General features: G+C 43.9%; 1 protein-coding gene across 7 annotated transcripts in view; it reads right to left on the bottom strand.

Annotated features, from left to right (window-relative positions):
• Positions 1–18351, bottom strand: part of LOC310770159 (cytosolic beta-glucosidase-like) — a 100239-nt gene that overhangs the window by 46912 nt on the left and 34976 nt on the right. For 5 of the 7 annotated variants that reach the window (XR_014551983.1, XR_014551984.1, XR_014551985.1 and 2 more), the window contains exon 2: positions 7373–7702. Coding sequence is in view for 4 of the 7 variants with exons in the window: in XM_083630576.1 (XP_083486702.1) it covers positions 7373–7502 (130 nt within the window). In the remaining 3 variants the exon portion in view is untranslated. Of the gene's footprint in view, positions 1–7372; positions 7703–10248; positions 10449–18351 lie in introns of those variants that run through there. The other 2 variants (XM_083630578.1, XM_083630577.1) reach the window with 2 other exon arrangements.

Here is an 18351-nt window from a genome sequence, read left to right as displayed (position 1 = left end):
GAGTCGTCCACGACTGGACCTAATGGTCAGGGGTCCCTTTACCTTTTAAAGTACTAGATAGCCCCTCTTAATAGCTTTCCACCTGCACATCTATTATTCTTGGTTTGCATTAGCTTACTTGAAAACTTAGGATTTGTTGGGCCACTGAGGTGAGGGGTAAAGTTGTTTGCCCTGACTGCCTTGCCCTCCTGCCAAACATGCCCGTCTGCTTAACTTGCCTGCTACCTTGATGCGTTGCAAGTGTTCCTCAGTCTGACCCCCTCCTTCTCTGTGGCAGCAGTGGAGCTGTGCCCAGGATTGATGTCATCCCCACCCCCAGAAGCTGCTCCTGTTTCAACCATCACAAGAGGTATCATTTTTGAAATACCAGTTTAACTATCAATTCCTCCCGAGCAATGCCAGAAGCAGAATACAAATTCCCCCTCAGAAATCCCTCGTCCCTCTCACAAACTACAGCTCCCAGCGTCCCCAGGGAGAGGAAATTAAACTGATTAAGTCTGTTGCATAGATATGCCCTTAGAGAACTGCCTTCAGTGAGGTTTAAATTACCTCCGAGCCTCCTTCTCACTAGTTGTGTGGATATTTGATTGTTATAAACGCAGAAGAGAAAGCAGAAGGGAGGCATTTGTAATGCAAATGAACCCTGCCGGCTTTACATTTACAGTACAAAGTAAAATTGCACCGGGGGTGGAAATAAGTCAGTTTTGGTTCTCTCCGTTTCTCATTTTTCCATCCATAAGTTCTGTTCTCCACATTCTGCATTAATCAGAAGGTCTTTAAAAAACAAATAAACAAACGTCATGAAAACACATCAGCAAATTTCTCCTTTTTATATGTAGTTTTGACTACCGTTTCACCCTGACATAATGCATTTCTATATTCTACTTTCACAAATATCTCCTTTTTATGCACACTTGACTGTACTTGAATGGGCAGCCTTTGGCAAGTCACAGAAGCCAAACAGAAGTGTGTGGTCATCCTATGCAGAACTGTGTGCACAAAATGCTCACAGTAAACACCCCAGATGCAGGAAGTACAAAAGCAGATGGATAGCCAGATGTCCCAACCTCTCTTTTCCTTCCTCTATTGTGCCTCATGGGTGTACTCTTATTGTATGGCTAATGGTAGCGCTGTGGGTTAAACCACAGAGCCTAGGGCTTGCCGATCAGAAGGTTGGCAGTTCGAATCCCCGCAATGGGGTGAGCTTCCGTTTCTCAGTCCCTGCTCCTGCCAACCTAGCAGTTCGAAAGCACGTCAAAGTGCAAGTAGATAAATAGGCGGGAAGGTAAACGGTGTTTCCGTGCGCTGCTCTGGTTCACCAGAAGCGGCTTAGTCATTCTGGCCACATGACCCGGAAGCTGTACGCCGGCTCCCTTGGCCAATAAAGCGAGATGAGCGCCGCAATCCCAGAGTCGGTCACGACTGGACCTAATGGTCAGGGGTCCCTTTACCTTTACCTATAATATGTGGATGGTATTGTCAGGCTTCAGGGAATTGGCTTCCTTCCCCCCTTGTCAGCAGATAAGCAGAACAAAGGAAAAGGAGTCTTCTTAATGATCACAGCGAGAGAACAAAGAATCCATTTCCTAGCAATGGCGGTGTTCCCAATTAAGGATCCCACCCAGATCCTCCCTAGTCACCCATGTCACTACTGTGTCTTGTAACCTGAGCTCATAACCACCGTGCTTTCTGTGCTGCCGCCTTATCTGCTCTTCTTGACCTTGGACTGAGCAGATGAACGCTTTCCAGAGAAATTGAGTCTGTTAACTCTTTCTCTCCCAGTGCCTCTCCTCCTAGCTGTTCCCCATCCAGTATTTCCCAGCTTCTGCCTTCTGAACTATGCCCCTCTGCAAACCAACGTTCCAAATCTATACTGTCCTCCTGCTCCTGGGAAGATTCAGGATCCGGATCAGAGGGACAGGGAGACAGGTATATATTTACTTTTTAAAAGAACATAATTATAGACAGTGGGGGGCAGGGAAATAGAACACAACCTCCCGGGGGCAGAGAATAGCTAACAAGACAGGTCTCTGCCTCAAGGGGCTTACAAGTTTGATTTTGACTGCCGGTGAGATGACAAAAGTGACAACATTTTATTACTAAATAATGGTAAGCAGCAGTCCTGAAACAACTTTGCAGGTAATGTCAATAACCCCAACAAAAATGCTTCAGGGTAAGCAGGTGGAAGAAAACAAGTTGCAGCCTTCAGTTTGGCTGTTCAAGTTGGCATGTTGTTGTTTTTAAACTTGAGCGCAGGCGTATTTAAACTCTGCTAGAGTGCTTTGATCGCAGAAATGAAAATGGGTGAAAAATCCTCATCCTTATAACAAGGAACATTTTTCAGACTTTCCTGTCCCTAAAATTAAAGGGACGTTATGGCTTGGAAGCCTATAAATTAAATATCAGCTAGTCTGCAAGATTAATATCGATGTAATAGTTATACACCAGCCCTCAATAAAAAGAGTTTTAATAATCAATTAGTATAATAGAAATTAAAGATGGAAAAGACCTATTAGGAGGTCATCCAGTCCATCCCTTGCCGGTGCCAAATTGCTCCCTGAAGTATATTCAGTACTTTAATACACATCTGTCTTATTAAATCTAAGTTTAATGCAAGGTTAAGCATATTGCAGACACTTAAAGCATTCCTAGAATATGTAATATCCCTTCCGCAACTAGGCTCCTCATAGACTTTCGGTCACGTCTCACGTTCTTTACAGAATTTTATCATAGCTCGAGTGCACCAATATATCTACGCAGGGTTATTCGGCAAATTGAACTTTAATGTGGGACAACCTTCAAAGTAGGTCAATTATTAGATCAAAGTGCTTTGAGTGTCTCTCAAGGTTCACGTTTTCCCGTGGTTCGGTGACTCAAGGCAATCGTATTTTCGTCAGTTCCTCAGAGCGCTGAAAGTTTTCTAACACATCAACTTTGACATCAATTAAAGATTCAATTTCTTTCCATAGAAAGATTTAACTCTTCAAACTTTCTCTGTTCTGTGGAACTACATCTCCTCCCCCCTCCCCCCGCCGCCCATTATAATAGGCAAGCATGAATTACTTTAAAAACACTAAGCCCAGATTCCGAATGTGCGATGAATCACACACATACCTGTCAAGCTCTATATTGTAATGTTGGAACGGCTATGGCTCACTGGGGTAGCACACAAAAAGTTGCATATTCAACCCCTGGTATTACTTTGCACATCTGGAGGAAGTGTATAGACCAGGGGTCAGCAAACTTTTTCAGCAGTGGGCCGGTCCACTGTCCCTCAGACCTTGTGGGGGGTCAGACTATATTTTTGGGAAGGAAAAAAAAAAAGAACGAATTCCTATGCCCCACAAATAACCCAGAGATGCATTTTAAATCAAAGGACACATTCCACTCACATAAAAACATACTGATTGCTGGACTGTCCACGGGCCGGATTGAGAAGGCAAATGGGCTGCATCCGGCCCCCGGGCCTTAGGTTGCCTACCCCTGGTATAGACAGTACGTACTTTGCTAGCTGGACCAATGGTCTATGCTGTTCCTATTTTTAAAATACTATGCCCAGATTCGCAACATGCCACAAATCTCAATGCATATAATGTCATGCGTGAAATGTCACGAGTGCCATGAAGAAGATGTCTTTGTAAGGCTGGTCAGTAGGTGTGGGTGATATCTGGTTTTCAACATTGCAATATATCACCAGCTAAACATTGTGATACAGTCATATCTTGGATCTCGAACGCCTTGGCTCCTGAACAAATTGGCTCCCGAATGATCGAAACCTGGAAGTGAATGTGCCTGTTTCCGAACGATTTTTGGAAGCCGAACAGAGCTTCCATGGCTTCCGATTGGCTGCAGGAGCTTCTTGCAGCCAATCAAAAGCTGTGCTTTGGTTTCTGAACGTTTTGGAAGTCGAATGGACTTCCAGAATGGATTCCATTTGACTTCCAGGGTACAACTGTATACTGATATATCACAAAATCAGAAATAAGGGTGAAATTGGTTTTCAACTTTGTGATAGATCACCAGCTATGCATCACGACATACTGATATATCACGATGTCTGAAATAAGGATGGAGCTATGTGGAGGCACTGGTTGGCTTTCCCCACATTTCCCCATGGTTTTTCCCATATTGTGATTTGTGCACAGTAGTTTGGAAGGTGATGGTCTAGATGCTGGGGAGGAGTCAAGTTGGTTGTCAGAAGAAAGGGCTGCCTCAGTGACAGTGGACACCCCAACTGCTGCAATATAGTCTCCTGACTTGCCTCTGGCACCACCTCCTCCTAGTGAAGCCCTCCGTGCCTCTGGTGAGGCGCTGCCAGGGACTGGACTGAGGAGGAATGGTGGAGACTGCCTCCCCCTCCTCTTGAATCTTGCAGAGAAGAGGAATACAGTATAGATTTACAACAGTGGTTTGCGGAAGGTCATGGCTCAGAGATGGAAGAGGAGCAAAGCTGGGAGATTCTGGGAGAAGCAGCTGGTTGAGACGTTATCACTCGAAAGAATTCCAGAACTTTGTCAGTCGCTTTATCTCACCTAGAGCAACCAAAAGCCGCTTACAAGCAAACAAATAGACATTAATCCCCACATTTCTGTATTGTAATGTCAGAAATTGTCAATCATACAGGGGAATAGATGAGCACCTACATATTTACCACTAACATAGAAGTTCCAGTTTATCCAAGCCATGCATTGAGTCCAGTTGTTTGCAAGTTAACTGGTTTTCCTCATGCACAAACCTGCCTGTAAGAATGCATCACAACTACTGCTATTTATTCATTATTTATTCTGCTTCTTCCTTCACAGGAGAAAACCTAGTGTAAAACAACCCAAAAAAATCTAGTACGTATCTGGTTAAAAAGAGTTTTATCACAGAAAATTGAAATTTATCAGAGGGATGGCCTTTGGTAAGAAGAAACACTTTTGAGTGCTCTGTTGAAAATTCACCTTGTTATTCCTGGGTCGCAAGGCACTTTGAGCTGCCCTTTGAGCTCACCTGGCACAATCAGAATGATACTTCAACCCTTTTAAAAGTTAACAAACTCTGCTAAACTAGCAAAAATGTTGTCCAATGTGGGACTTTCAGAGCTACAGGGCAAAAACGTGACTAGACACAGGCCTTCTTTCATTGCAGTTCTGAACCCCTCAGTTATGGGATGTGTTTACCCATAATCTGAAGAAACAAACAAGACTTTGTCTCTTCCAAACCCAGAATATATTCTTATCTTCAGGGAAGGATCTTCCGGCAAACAATTCCCATTTGCTCTGTAAGGGTTTACACAACAACCTCACCTGAGGCATGAACTGAAATAAAGGAGCATTCATCCCTTCTGTAGGGTCTTATTTGGGAATAAGTATATTGTTATCAACGGTGATGATATTATATTATTTATTCGACTTCTGAGTCATTTGCTACAAAGAAGTTTCTAAGTGACTTGTTGTTGTTGTTTAGTCATGTCCGACTCTTTGTGACCCCATGGACCAGAGCACGCCAGGCACTCCTGTCTTCCACTGCCTCCCGCAGTTTGGTCAAACTCATGCTGGTAGCTTCGAGAACACTATCCAACCATCTCATCCTCTGTTGTCCCCTTCTCCTTGTGCCCTCCATCTTTCCCAACATCAGGGTCTTTTCCAGGGAGTCTTCTCTTCTCATGAGGTGGCCAAAGTATTGGAGCCTCAGCTTCAGGACCTGTGAGTGAGCACTCAGGGCTGATTTCCTTCAGAATGGATAGGTTTGATCTTTTTGCAGTCCATGGGACTCTCAAGAGTCTCCTCCAGCACCATAATTCAAAAGCATCAATTCTTCTGCAATCAGCCTTCTTTATGGTCCAGCTCTCACTTACAAAAGTCTAAGTGACTTACAAAAGGTTAAAAGCCAAAAAGGTACAACATGTAAAACATATCAGTAAAAGCGTTCCAATAATGCTTGAATGAACCCAGCAGAAGAACAATCAAAAACAGCATCAAACAGCTCATCATACTCTGTCAGATGCCTGGGAGAAGAGTTGTTTTAACCTGGTGCCAAAAGAGTACAGTCGTACCTTGGAAGTTGAATGGAATCCGTTCCGGAAGTCCGCTTGACTTCCAAAATGCTCGGAAACCAAAGCACGGCTTCTGATTGGCTGCAGGAACCTCCTGCAGCCAATCGGAAGCCCCACCGAACGTTCAGGCTCCAAAGAACATTCACAAACCCAGACACTCACTTCTGGGTTTGCGGCATTTGGGAGCCAAAATGTCCAAGTATCAAGGTGTTTGGGATCCAAGGTACGACTGTACGGAGAATTTTAAGTTTGTGAACAGAAAGCTACTGCTCCCAGGTTTCTTTGGCAGAAGTCATGTGCTTTAAATGTGCACTGGATGCATGTTTTATGTATGATGTGGATCTACCCACAGCATACCAGGCCCAGAAGATCCTGTCGGCATCCCTGCATGATGGATCTAGAAGCCAACTTCAACCTCAGGTGCTGTTGTTTTTAAATTTCCTTCCAGCTACATATTCTCCTACACAATGTGGCAGAGGTTTGTTCCATGGCTCAGGTCTTGGCATCTGCCCTGTAGAACACTCTCCCCGTGCAGATCAGGCAGGTCATCACTTTCTGTCACCTATTAAAGACTTCGTAAAGTTTCTGAAGGCTTATCTTCTGCAGAGACGGTATTGGTTGGTAGCCTTTTATCATAACTTTATCTTATAAGCTTTATACTATCTTGTTTTACCTTTGCACGCTGCTATTGTTAAATATTTAGCAATCTACAAATGTTCCAGATAAAAAATGAATTAAATAAATGCAGCACATGGGGCAAGAAAGCCCTCATGAACATACCCTTTTGTTCATTTCTCTTCTCCTTCAGAAGAAAGCCAAGGTATACCATCCTGTGAGCACATGCTTTTTTTGTGGCAATTTATACTTTTATCTAGAATCTTCTACCCAAATTTATTATTATTATTATAGAAAGACAGAGTATCAATGTCTGAATAAATGAAAGCATCTTTATAAACTCAGCCCTAAAAGTATAATCTGTGATGTGATTTTTCAACTAAAAAAAGATTACAAACTGCTCAAATTTTGTACTAACTTCGTCCGCATTTGGGATCTAGAGGAATCCATTCCCATTATTTCTCTCCCATCAAGTGTTTCTTTGAAGGATGTTATTGAGTTCTGCTACTGCCGGAAGAGAGAAATGTAATGGAGGAAATCTCTTCCCAAACATCATGAGACTTCATGGCTATGATAATGAAACTCCCAACTCAAAGGACCTTCTTCTCCTTATTTACGAAGGATAAATCATTATGACAGTCAATCCATTTTCAGAAACCCAATTTCATCCATTTGCCACAAAATACTGCAAATAATTTTATTTAAAGAAAAATCAGATACCTTCAACCTGGTATGCAGCTGTGGATGCGCCCCAAGCAAACGGTTTTGGGAAAGAAACGCCTTCCGGATTCCAGCTGGAGACTGCAGAAGAATCAAGGGTGCTGGATGCACCAGAGAGAGCTGAGGCCATGGTCCTAGGATGGTCTGTCTCTTTGTCAATCAGCGAATGCTTGCTGTTTCCTGCCTGTTTTTGCCCCAAGCAGATTCCGGTCAGTCAGAGAGGACAGAAGAAGTGGCGTGTCCGCTCCAGGTCTCTAGAATAAATCTTGCTTCATTTATAATAGCTTGGATGCCTGGGGTTCAGAGGGCAGCGTTTTATATCCCGTGCTACTGTTAAGAGAGAGAGAGAGCAGTGATTGAACAAGGACTTTGCCTCACAGAGTGTTTCTCTTGCAGAAAAAGGGGAGACCAGCATGCTTTAAGAGAACAACTTTCTGCCTCCTCCAAAAAATAAATACAAGAGGATGTTAAGTACAGTGGTACCTCGGGTTACAGACGCTTCAGGTTGCAGACACTTCAGGTTTCAGACTCCGCTAACCCAGAAATAGTACCTCAGGTTAAGAACTTTGCTTCAGGATGAGAACAGAAATCATGCGGCGGCAGCACGGCGGCAGCTGGAGGCCCCATTAGCTAAAGTGGTACCTCAGGTTAAGAACAGTTTCAGGTTAAGAACGGACCTCCGGAACGAATTAAGTACTTAACCCAAGGTACCACTGTATTCAAAACACTCCAAACTTTAACAAAAGAACCACCACGCCAGCAGCTCTCAGGAATCACAGAACTTCATCGCAGTTTGGTTATACTATAGTTTGGAGCCTCACATATGAACCAAGTCCCTGCCTTAACTATGGTTTATTTGGCCACCCCCAGAGGTGGGGAACTTGTCCTGTCACCCCTCCCTATTTGTCCCACGAGGTGGGGGAAGTCACAGGCACCCCACACCTAACATGCCTGTTCCTTCCTTGACCTCCAGTTAGAAGTACGTTGGGCCAATCCAAGTCCAGATGGTTAAAAAGGCAGCTTAGTGCAGGCAGCCACAGAAAAATGAAGATTATACACTTGGCGGCATCAGTGCCATCAACAGAAGGAGGAGCTGATGAGGCCGATTTGCTTGTGTTCCTTCCTTCTCACAGCCCATGCCATCGCAAAGCCACCCAGAAAGTTATTGGCTAGTACAACAACAGTTCTCTTGGCACATACACTGGTGAGCCATTGTAGTCAACCTAACCTTGACTAACCACAGGTCGAGGAGTATTGTACAGGAAAGAAGACCAGTTTTCTTGCCTCCCTTCTGGCACATTAAGATTTCGACCGTGTTACGCTTTCTGCTGCTTCTTTCCTCAGTTCTCAAGTACTAAAGCAGTCGGAAGGAAACGTGAAAGCATTGTTGGTCCCCATTCTGCCCTCCAACCCAAGAATGCAGAGACGTTTGTTGCAAAAGACAAAACTCAAAGGTCTCCAGTAGCTCAGATATATTTTTAAAAACAACACACTAGATGGCACTATTGCAACTTTATTGTTCAGACATGGAAATAAACTATTTCCCCTCTTGACAGTAGTGAAAACACACCCCTATTGATTTATGCTAAGGTCGTTATTCATGTTTATTGGGCCGCAGGCAACATGTCGCTTTGAGGGGTGGGAAAAGAAAAAGGTCAGACTCTGTTAAGTGAATTCCAGACTTGTGTCGTGTTGCTTTCCTTTACATGGAAACCTTTGACTAGGGAAACGTTCGCCCAGCAGCTTCGATCTACTGCTGCAAATCAGTAGTATGTATTATGTATATAACTGGGAACGGCACCGGATTTGGCCAATCCCCACGGTGCAAGATTGCGTGCCTTATTTTAGCAACACTATTTCTTAAAGGGTTAAAAAGTAAGCAACTGGCAAAACTTCACGAACCCTTGTAGACATTGCACGGTAACTGGATCTGCATCATATAAATCTTGCTCAGCCCTGCAGGCCCTGTGAAATGAATTTCTATCCCTCTTTTCTTCCAAACTCAGGTTGTCATAAATACTTTCTCCACAATTTACCCTCACAACGTCCCAGTGAAGTAAGTTAGAGAACAAGGAGCTCAAGGTCACCCTGTAAGCTAAGCACAGATTTGAACATAGGTCTCCCTGGCAGAAATCCAGGTCACAAGACATTATAACATATTGGCCTATCTGAGAAGACATCTTGAAAGCTTAATTTAAGTTTGCAAATCAGCTAGCTTTCAAGTCCAGTGGTAGAAGTATATTTTTCCTGTTTCCCTTACTGCTTTAGCAATGGTAGGTTGTTGGACAATACAACTGCACATGGCATTGTCAGCGCTCACTGAGAATTGACGTGGACATAAAAAGTGAGTCAAAGCTTACTTGTTGTTGTGACCATCTTGGTCATTTCAATCAAAAAGGAAATAAAAGTATTCTATGCATACTGTGCAGAATATTCATAGATACATCACTATAATACAGTGATAACCAATTTGTACACACATATCTTGAAATTTAGTGAGTCTCAAACTACACAAACCACTGGGACTGGTTTGTTACATTTTCTTACACAAATTCTAAATGCATTAAGCAATTGCTGTGATACAGCCAGGTTTTAGGAGAACACCGACTAGCCTACTTTACAGAAATCTGCTTAAATTGGACATAAACACTCCTGTTGATTGAAATGAAGGGTGATGATACACAACAACTTTGGGGTGGGTGGGGAAAGCCATTAATGCATTACAGAGAAATTGTATTGCTTCTGATTCTATTTAGCTTGCTTCATTAATGTTCTGGAAGAGGGAGGAAATGGCAGATTAATTAAATTTGCAGATATTAAGAGTGGGAGGAGCGGAGACATTAGAAACATGGGCAGAATTTAACAATGCTATTCACCTTGGAAAGTGACAAACTACTGCATCTGGCAGGAATCTGGGGGCAGGGGAGGAGGCAGAAGACACAAAAGACTTTGTGGCAAGAGAGAAACTTGAGAGGAGCTGGCCATTCCAGTGTATGGAAAATGGTGCCACTGGATGACTCAAGATGGTGCTCTTTGTGAAGATGAACTGGCTCTGTGGTCCACATTGACTCTGGCATCCAGGTCCTAGTGCTGGCAAGCTTAATAATAATAATAATAATAATAATAATAATAATAATAATACCTTTATTGTCATTGTACAACCTGTGTACAATGAAATTAAATGAGCCTCTCCCCCCGCCCCACAAACACCCAGTCTCTTATCGAACAACACACAACCTCGCAAGTCAATTTCATTAGGTTATTTTCCGTTCAACAGCCTAACAGCCCACGGATAGAAGCTATTTTTTAGCCTGTTGGTAAGGCTGATTATACTTCTATATCTCCTGCCCGAGGGTAGAAGGTTAAAGAGGTGATGGCCAGGGTGTGAGTCATCCCTGAGAATTTTTCTGGCTCTCCTAAGGCAACAATCCCTTGCAATGTCATCTAGCGGACTCAAGGGACAGCCCATGATATCATGTGCTGTATTCACCACCCTCTGTAGAGACTTTCTGTCCATGGCTGTCAGGCCAGCATACCACACTGTGATACAATATGAAAGGACACTTTCTATTGTGGACCGGTAAAAGGAGTTCATCAGTTGTTGTTTAACATTATTCTTTCGCAAGACCCTGAGGAAATGGAGTCTCTGTTGGGCCTTTCTGACCACCTGAGTTATGTTGATGTTCCAAGTGAGGTCCTCACTAAGGTAAACTCCCAGGAATTTAAAGGAGGAGACTCTCTCCACACAGCCCCACCTTCCCACAGTTTGAGAGGCAGCAAGGAAGAGAGTGGCACAGGGCCAGCTTCAAGGGTTGGATTCTGTCAAGGGACCCAAGTGGCAGAAGGAATAGGAAATCAGTGGCTGAACTTCACTCCTGGTTGATCCCCACAGTACCCAACAGCAAAGGGCAATGAAAGCCAGGCAGAGGCCAAGCCAAGTTGGAAGCAGGTTATACATCAAGAGAAGTCGTCATTGGTCAGTGTCTGCATTTGAAATTCAATACGCGTCAGGCATATTTTGCACCTGGCTATTGACCATTTGCGACCAAGAAGAAGAGTTTGGATTTGATATCCCACTTTATCACTACCCTAAGGAGTCTCAAAGCGGCTAACAACCTTCTTTCCCTTCCTCCCCCACAACAAACACTCTGTGAGGTGAGTAAGGCTGAGAGACTTCAGAGAAGTGTGACTAGCCCAAGGTCACCCAGCAGCTGCATGTGGAGGAGCATCCCATCTTGGCAGCACACTGCACATCACGATTGTCACAGGAAACACCAGTGAGAGAGATTTTACTCGGATTCTAGCTTTGCACCATTATGTGGCTTACATACCCAGCTTCCGTTTAAAAACAAGCAAACAGCCCTTTTAGAATCAGATGCAAAATGTGCGGGCACGATTCCGACCAACTGCTTAAGACACAGCAACATGCACCTTTCAGTGCTTTTAGCCAATGGACAAAGTCAGGGCTATGAGTCACATTTACAGATCTAATGCTATGCTTAGAGAAGTGTAGAGTGGCCCACTCATTGTCCAGAGAAGGGCCTTCTTAATTCGTTTGGAAACTTCCTTCTGAAAAAAATGAGAAATCCAAGTTGTCAGTGCAGCTGTGATTGCACTGTGTCTCCCCAATTGATGCTCTAACTCAAAAAGAGTTAAAGGTAAAGGACCCCTGACAGTTAAGTCCAGTCACAAACGACTGAGGTTGCGGCGCTCATCTCGCTTTACTGGCCAAGGGAGCCAGCGTTGGTCTGCAGACAGTTTTTCCGGGTCTGCAGACAGTTTTTTTTAACTGCTAGGTTGGCAGGAGCTGGGACCGAGCAACGGGAGCTCACCCCGTCGCGGGGATTCAAACTGCTGACCTTCTGATTGGCAATCCCTAGGCACAGTGGTTTAGACCACAGCACCACCCGTGTCCCTCAAAAAGAGTTACACTGCCCATAAATAAATATCATCATGATATCCCTATTACAGTTTCTGTGAGTGGCGGAGAATGCTTGGGTTGTCAGCCCTGGAAAGCAGGCCAGTGTTTTTATACTTAAAGTGCTGCGGGGCAAATGTCAGGAGGGCAGTATATGACCGCCCTGCGAATCTCCTGGCATCCTGAGATTTCTGAGAAATGCAGAGGAATGGGGCTGTGAAGGTAAGAGCAATAGCAACATAGGCTGCGAGCAGGGAATTAGGTGAAAAATTGGGGGAATTAGGGAATTAGGTGAAAAATTCCAGTGGATGGGGGATTTTTATCACGAAAACATTCTGTGGGGTCCTTGGTGTTGCTGCTGCCATCCACCCAGACTGGCCTACAGTTCCATAGGGGGAAGAACAACAACAACCTACTTGGCCAAGTCATTGTCGTAAGCTTTCTCAAGCTTCTTCCATCCTTCCTCCCCTGTCTGCCATGTCCCTCTGTGACATTAGAGCAGCTTAGCCACTCATTCCTACAGCTTTCATGCTTGCACTACAAATTGCCTCTTACTTTTATATACGTGGAATACACATAGTTGTCAACTTACAGATTTGAAAATAAAGGACCAGCAGCCTCGAAAATAAGGGATCAGCAGCCAAAATAAGGGATTTTCCGAACACAGGTATGTTCGACTTCTGAGCCCCTCCGAGCCAAAGGCAGAAAGCCCAGCCAGCAGCCAAACGAAGCCTCAAGGGGTGGTTCCCACAGCGCAGCGACCCGGCAAAGGGGATGCAGCAAGGAAAACCACCGTCACCTCTCCGCTGGGAAGCGCTGAGCAAAGGCGAGTCCCCAGGCAACACGGCCGATTTGATCGGCACAAGGCATGCAAGCTCCACCCCCCAGTCATTCTTAGACTCCTTATTGGATGAGCAGCGCATCCAAGCAACACAGTTGGAGCCTCCCTCCTCCCTGGCCGGCAGACAATGAGGGAGAGGAGCTGCTTCCTTGGAAACCCGGGAAATTTAAGGGACATCATCAATAAGGGACAGCAGCAGGACACAGCACTGGGATAAGGGACTTTCCCGCCAAATAAGGGACGGTTGACAGCTATGGGAATACGACCCGCCAGTGAGTCAGCTGCACCAGTCTGCAAGAGAGTAGGTAACACAGCTTTCCAAAAGATTTGTGCAATACCGTAATACGACAAGTCTTTTTTTCCATCCACCCCCTTCTTTCCTAAGAAACACTTGTTTATTGTGCATGCTGTTTTTTTTTTTAGCCTGCAAAACATTAATGGACGCTTTTCCCAAGCACCTGCGAAGAAAGATAAGTAGCACAGCGGTAGTTTAATGTGACAAAGTAATCTAAACGCCTATTTGAAATCTAGTAAATACAGGTTATTCTCTTTTTTAATGACTTAATGCTTTTATACTATTTGGTGTTCCAGGCATTATTAAAGATGTGCAGCGATGCTTGGAGATGATTATCTTGTTCTGAGAATATCACAAAACACATACCTGCCCCAAAGCTGAACTAATGGAATGAGAAAGAGAGAGAAAAGATCAATGCGGCTTCTCTTCGGCGTGGCTGTCCATTGCTTGATTTGGACACATAAATGAAAGCGAGATTAAAGGATGCAGTACTTAGAATGGTGCAGTGATGCCTTTTTAATATGATTATCTTAGAGGTTGCCCGCTCAACAAAAAACAAAAAAGTCACTGGGATAGATCCAGTATCTCATTCAATTTCAGCTTTTTTTGATCTCATCCTTTTTTAGTTTCAGTTCAGAGCAATTTGAACAGATGCACAGGAAAGATTAAGCCACACATATATCCTCTTTCTCCCTGATGAAGATAATTGAAAACACCGTGGAAAAAGTGGAGTTTAGGGTGAAACAGGTGGCTTTCCTAAACTTTCCTGGAAAAGCGGACCCTTCTCCCATTTTCAGGCAAAAAAATTGCCTAAGTATTCCAGACCAGTCGCAGAAAAGGTAGCAAAGCTGGCGAAATCCTCTTAATACATCCTTGCCAAATACACAACAAGCGAGGAAAATTATCTTAGTGCTGGAATACTCACCATTATTCCCTCTCAGTTTGTTTTTCTGAGTCACTTTGCACATTCAGATTAAAATATTCAATTGTATGTGGAATGGATATAGAGATGGCTGCAATGCCCAGTTTTCCACATTGACTATGGATATTGTCTAAGCAATGTAGGATTATGTTGTCAATCTAAGCACATTTCCCATATTTTCCTGTGAATCTGAATAATTTGTGCACATTCTCAATTTTGCTTACAATACAGTGGTACCTCGGGTTACATACGCTTCAGGTTACAGACTCCGCTAACCCAGAAATAGTGCTTCAGGTTAAGAACTTTGCTTCAGGATGAGAACAGAAATCGTGCTCCGGCGGCGCGGCAGCAGCAGGAGGCCCCATTAGCTAAAGTGGTGCTTCAGGTTAAGAACAGTTTCAGGTTAAGTACGGACCTCCGGAACGAATTAAGTACTTAACCCGAGGTACCACTGTAAACCTAACATAGATATGCACACATTGATCTGCGCAACATGCACGTAATGTCCATTGCGTTTTGAAGCCATTCTTTTTGTGGGGCAGCACCTGCCCTGTGGAACTCCTTGCATCTTGACATTAGGCAGGTACCTTTGTTATGCTGTACTAGACACCTGCCAAAAAATTTACACCTTATGATTTAGTTATATTTGTTTTGAATGTTTTCTTCGCTTTTATCTTAGCTTTTAATGATAGTCTTGTTTTCAATTGCCTGGTGGATTTAAGTTGTTTTATAAATAATTGTCAGCTGCTTAGAGATATTTTGTATTGATCAGGCAGTTTATAAATTTCCTAAGTAAATAATGCCTACGTGGTTAATATACAAAGACAGAGAAAGAGAGCTTTTTTCACCATCTACCCGTGGCAAACAGATACAACCGACCTTCTTCAGTGACATTTACTCAAGTTTTTCATAGGCCAAACCCTGATTTTTTTCCCATTCCTTTGGTCATCCAAGTATGAAGGGATCTATTCCAGCATTTGGAAGTATCCTAGCCAGCATAAAAATAGCACAGTAACTATTGGAAGGAGGCTAGAAAATATTAAATTGATATAAAAGTCATGGTTTTCCAAGGGTGTCTCCCCACAAACAGGGTTTTGTTTTTGCAAATGCAGAGAAGCGACTATGAGCTCTTTATTGCTTTACTTGTCATGGTTCCACTTTTATTTCAAATGTCATACAGAGCATTCAACATGTGCTCTTTGCCACAGTCTTCAGCTCCTTCATGCCGATGTCAGTTTATTGCTAGGACTATTTTCCATGGTAAACCATGCTCCTTGGCCACATTCTCAAGTAGTAGTAGTAGTAATAATAATAATAATAATAATAATAATAATAATAATTTATTTGTACCCCGCCCTTCTGGCTGGGTTTCCCCAGCCACTCTGGGCAGCTTCCAACAAAGTTTTAAAATACATTAAAATGTCACACATTAAAAACCTCCCTGAACAGGGCTGCCTTCAGGAGGGCGTTCCACAGGGCGGGTGCCACTACCGAGAAGGCCCTCTGCCTGGTTCCCTGCAACTTGGCTTTTCGCAGCGAGGGAACTGCCAGAAGGCCCTCGGCGCTGGACCTCAGCGTCCGGGCAGAATGATGGGGGTGGAGATGGTCCTTCAGGTATACTGGGCCGAGGCCATTTAGGGCTTTAAAGGTAAACACCAACTCTTTGAATTGTGCTCGGAAACGTACTGGGAGCCAATGTAGGTCTTTCAAGACCGGTGTTATGTGGTCTCGGCGGCTGCTCCCAGTCACCAGTCTAGTTGCCGCATTCTGGATTAGTTGTAGTTTCCGGGTCACCTTCAAAGGTACCCCCACACAGAGCGCATTGCAGTAGTCCAAGCGGGAGAATAACCAGAGCATGCACCACTCTGACAAGACAGTCTGTGGGCAGGTGGGGTCTCAGCCTGCGTACCAGATGGAGCTGGTAGACAGCTGCCCTGGATACAGAATTGACCCGCGCCTCCCTCACTTGCCCACTCTCTGTCCCCCAGAAACAGTACTTCTGTCTTGTCAGGATTCAACCTCAAGTTATAAACTATGGTTTAAATGTATGAATGGTTGTTTCTTTCTTGCTCCCCCTGGTGCTGAGGTCCTCCTTTGTCCTCAGCCAACCTGAAGCAATTTCTGACCTTCTGCCTGTCTGCAACTGTGTCCTATTGCTTTTCTGTTTCTCTCCTGCTGGCCTTCAAAATGAACCCTCGGTTACGTCCTTCTCTCAGACGTAGGCTAAGGCTTGACACATTTTACCAGAGGGTTGTGTGCACCTTCTTCGAACCACTACCACCCTGAGAAACAGTCTTACAAAGTTGCTTTTGGTTTCAGTCAAAAGCCCTGAGGGGGTGTCTGCCTTGAGAAGCGACCACAAATCCCACTTCAAATTTCACTTTAGGTGACATTCTGGTAGCCCATCAAGAAGTGACCGGGAGCTGTTGTGACCATTTCAGTCCATCATACTCTGCAGCTCATACAGACGAGTGAGCCTTGAAGCACATTCATTGCAAGGTCTCGGTGAGCTTTGATTCCTGTCCCCTTGTCAATGTTTGTTCAAGGAGCTTTCCACAGAAAGCTGTGTTTGTTCAAGAAACTTTCTGCAGAAGATGTGAGGAACAAGGTCACAAAGCAGTGGGAAACTCCACTTTGCAAGGGCCACTGAAAAGAATGTGTCTTAAGTCACCTTCATATGATCCACAAGGCTTTCTTTTTTTAAAAAAAATCTGAGAATACTTAAGGGAGATGTCTGAATACTGAGCAATACATTCTCCCCCACCCACCCCAATAGCTATGGCAATCAAGTCTTGGCCAAATGCCCAGAACAGGCCCAAGACAGGTTTGCTCTGTAATAAAGCCTGCAATTATTAAAAAGCTGGGTTAAAAGCTCCAGACATACCTTTGGAAACTGGCACAAGAGGATTTAAAGCAAGAAAACAACTATTGTTCCCGTCAGAGATGAAGACAGATTGAAGATAAGCTCAGAGCATTGTCTTCAGGTGCACTCCAAGTTTGCCTTCTAACCTGAACTGGCAGACATGGTGGCAACCTGAATCCTGGCCAAAATCCTGCGATCTTGCCTTAACCCACTAACTCTTTGGCAATTGGTTCATTTTGTTAGGCAGGGGACAAAATAGAGGTGGAACAAGACCGCAGGCTTCAACTCAACATTTGTGTTAGCAGTAGAGCTTGCATTTCTGGTTGTAGACTTGGAGCACTCCAAACAGACTGAGTTCTTTTTTCAAAAATAAATAAAAAATAAATGATTCTGTCTCCGGCCTTTATTAGGCAGAAAGCAATAAAATAATGCACATGGCTTAGAATTCTCTCAACAAATGGCCATGCTGAAAGTCAGTGTTTTCTTCTTCCGAACCCACAAAATATACACATTTGAAGTCCTAAATAACAGGCCCACAATAACTTATGTATACCGTATTTTTCGCTCTATAAGACGCACCAGACCACAAGACGCACCTAGTTTTTGGAGGAGGAAAACAAGAAAAAAAATATTCTGAATCTCAGAAGCCAGAACAGCAAGAGGGATCACTGCGCAGTGAAAGCAGCAATCCCTCTTGCTGTTCTGGCTTCTGCGATAGCTGCGCAGCCTGCATTCGCTCCATAAGACGCACACACATTTCCCCTTACTTTTTAGGAGGGAAAAAGTGAGTCTTATAGAGCAAAAAATACGGTAAATTTCTTCCATGAGTCTGACCAAAAACTCAGGTGCAGACAACTGACTTTAGGTCACTTTATCACCCGATGTACAAAATGGCCTCCCATCATGCCTGCTTTTAGAGGGACAAAAAGGGCAATATTATTTCAATACTCTTTTCCAAATCTGGTTAGAAACCAGCATTTACTACTGTGGCACCTGTTTCTGGCCTGTTACAAGATTAGTTTTTAAATTTATGGTTAATTCCTTCATTGTTGCAGGGTGCCATAAATACAGCAGCAGAATCATAGAATTGCAGTGCTTGAATCTTTTTGCCCCATGTGGGGCTCAAACCCACAACCGTGA

This window comes from Podarcis filfolensis (assembly GCF_964270895.1).
Source record: "Podarcis filfolensis genome assembly, chromosome: 9".
Classification (NCBI taxonomy): Eukaryota; Metazoa; Chordata; class Lepidosauria; order Squamata; family Lacertidae; genus Podarcis; species Podarcis filfolensis.
The sequence above is the reverse complement of the archived record's forward strand: the minus strand, read 5'-3'. Positions and strand labels throughout refer to the sequence as shown.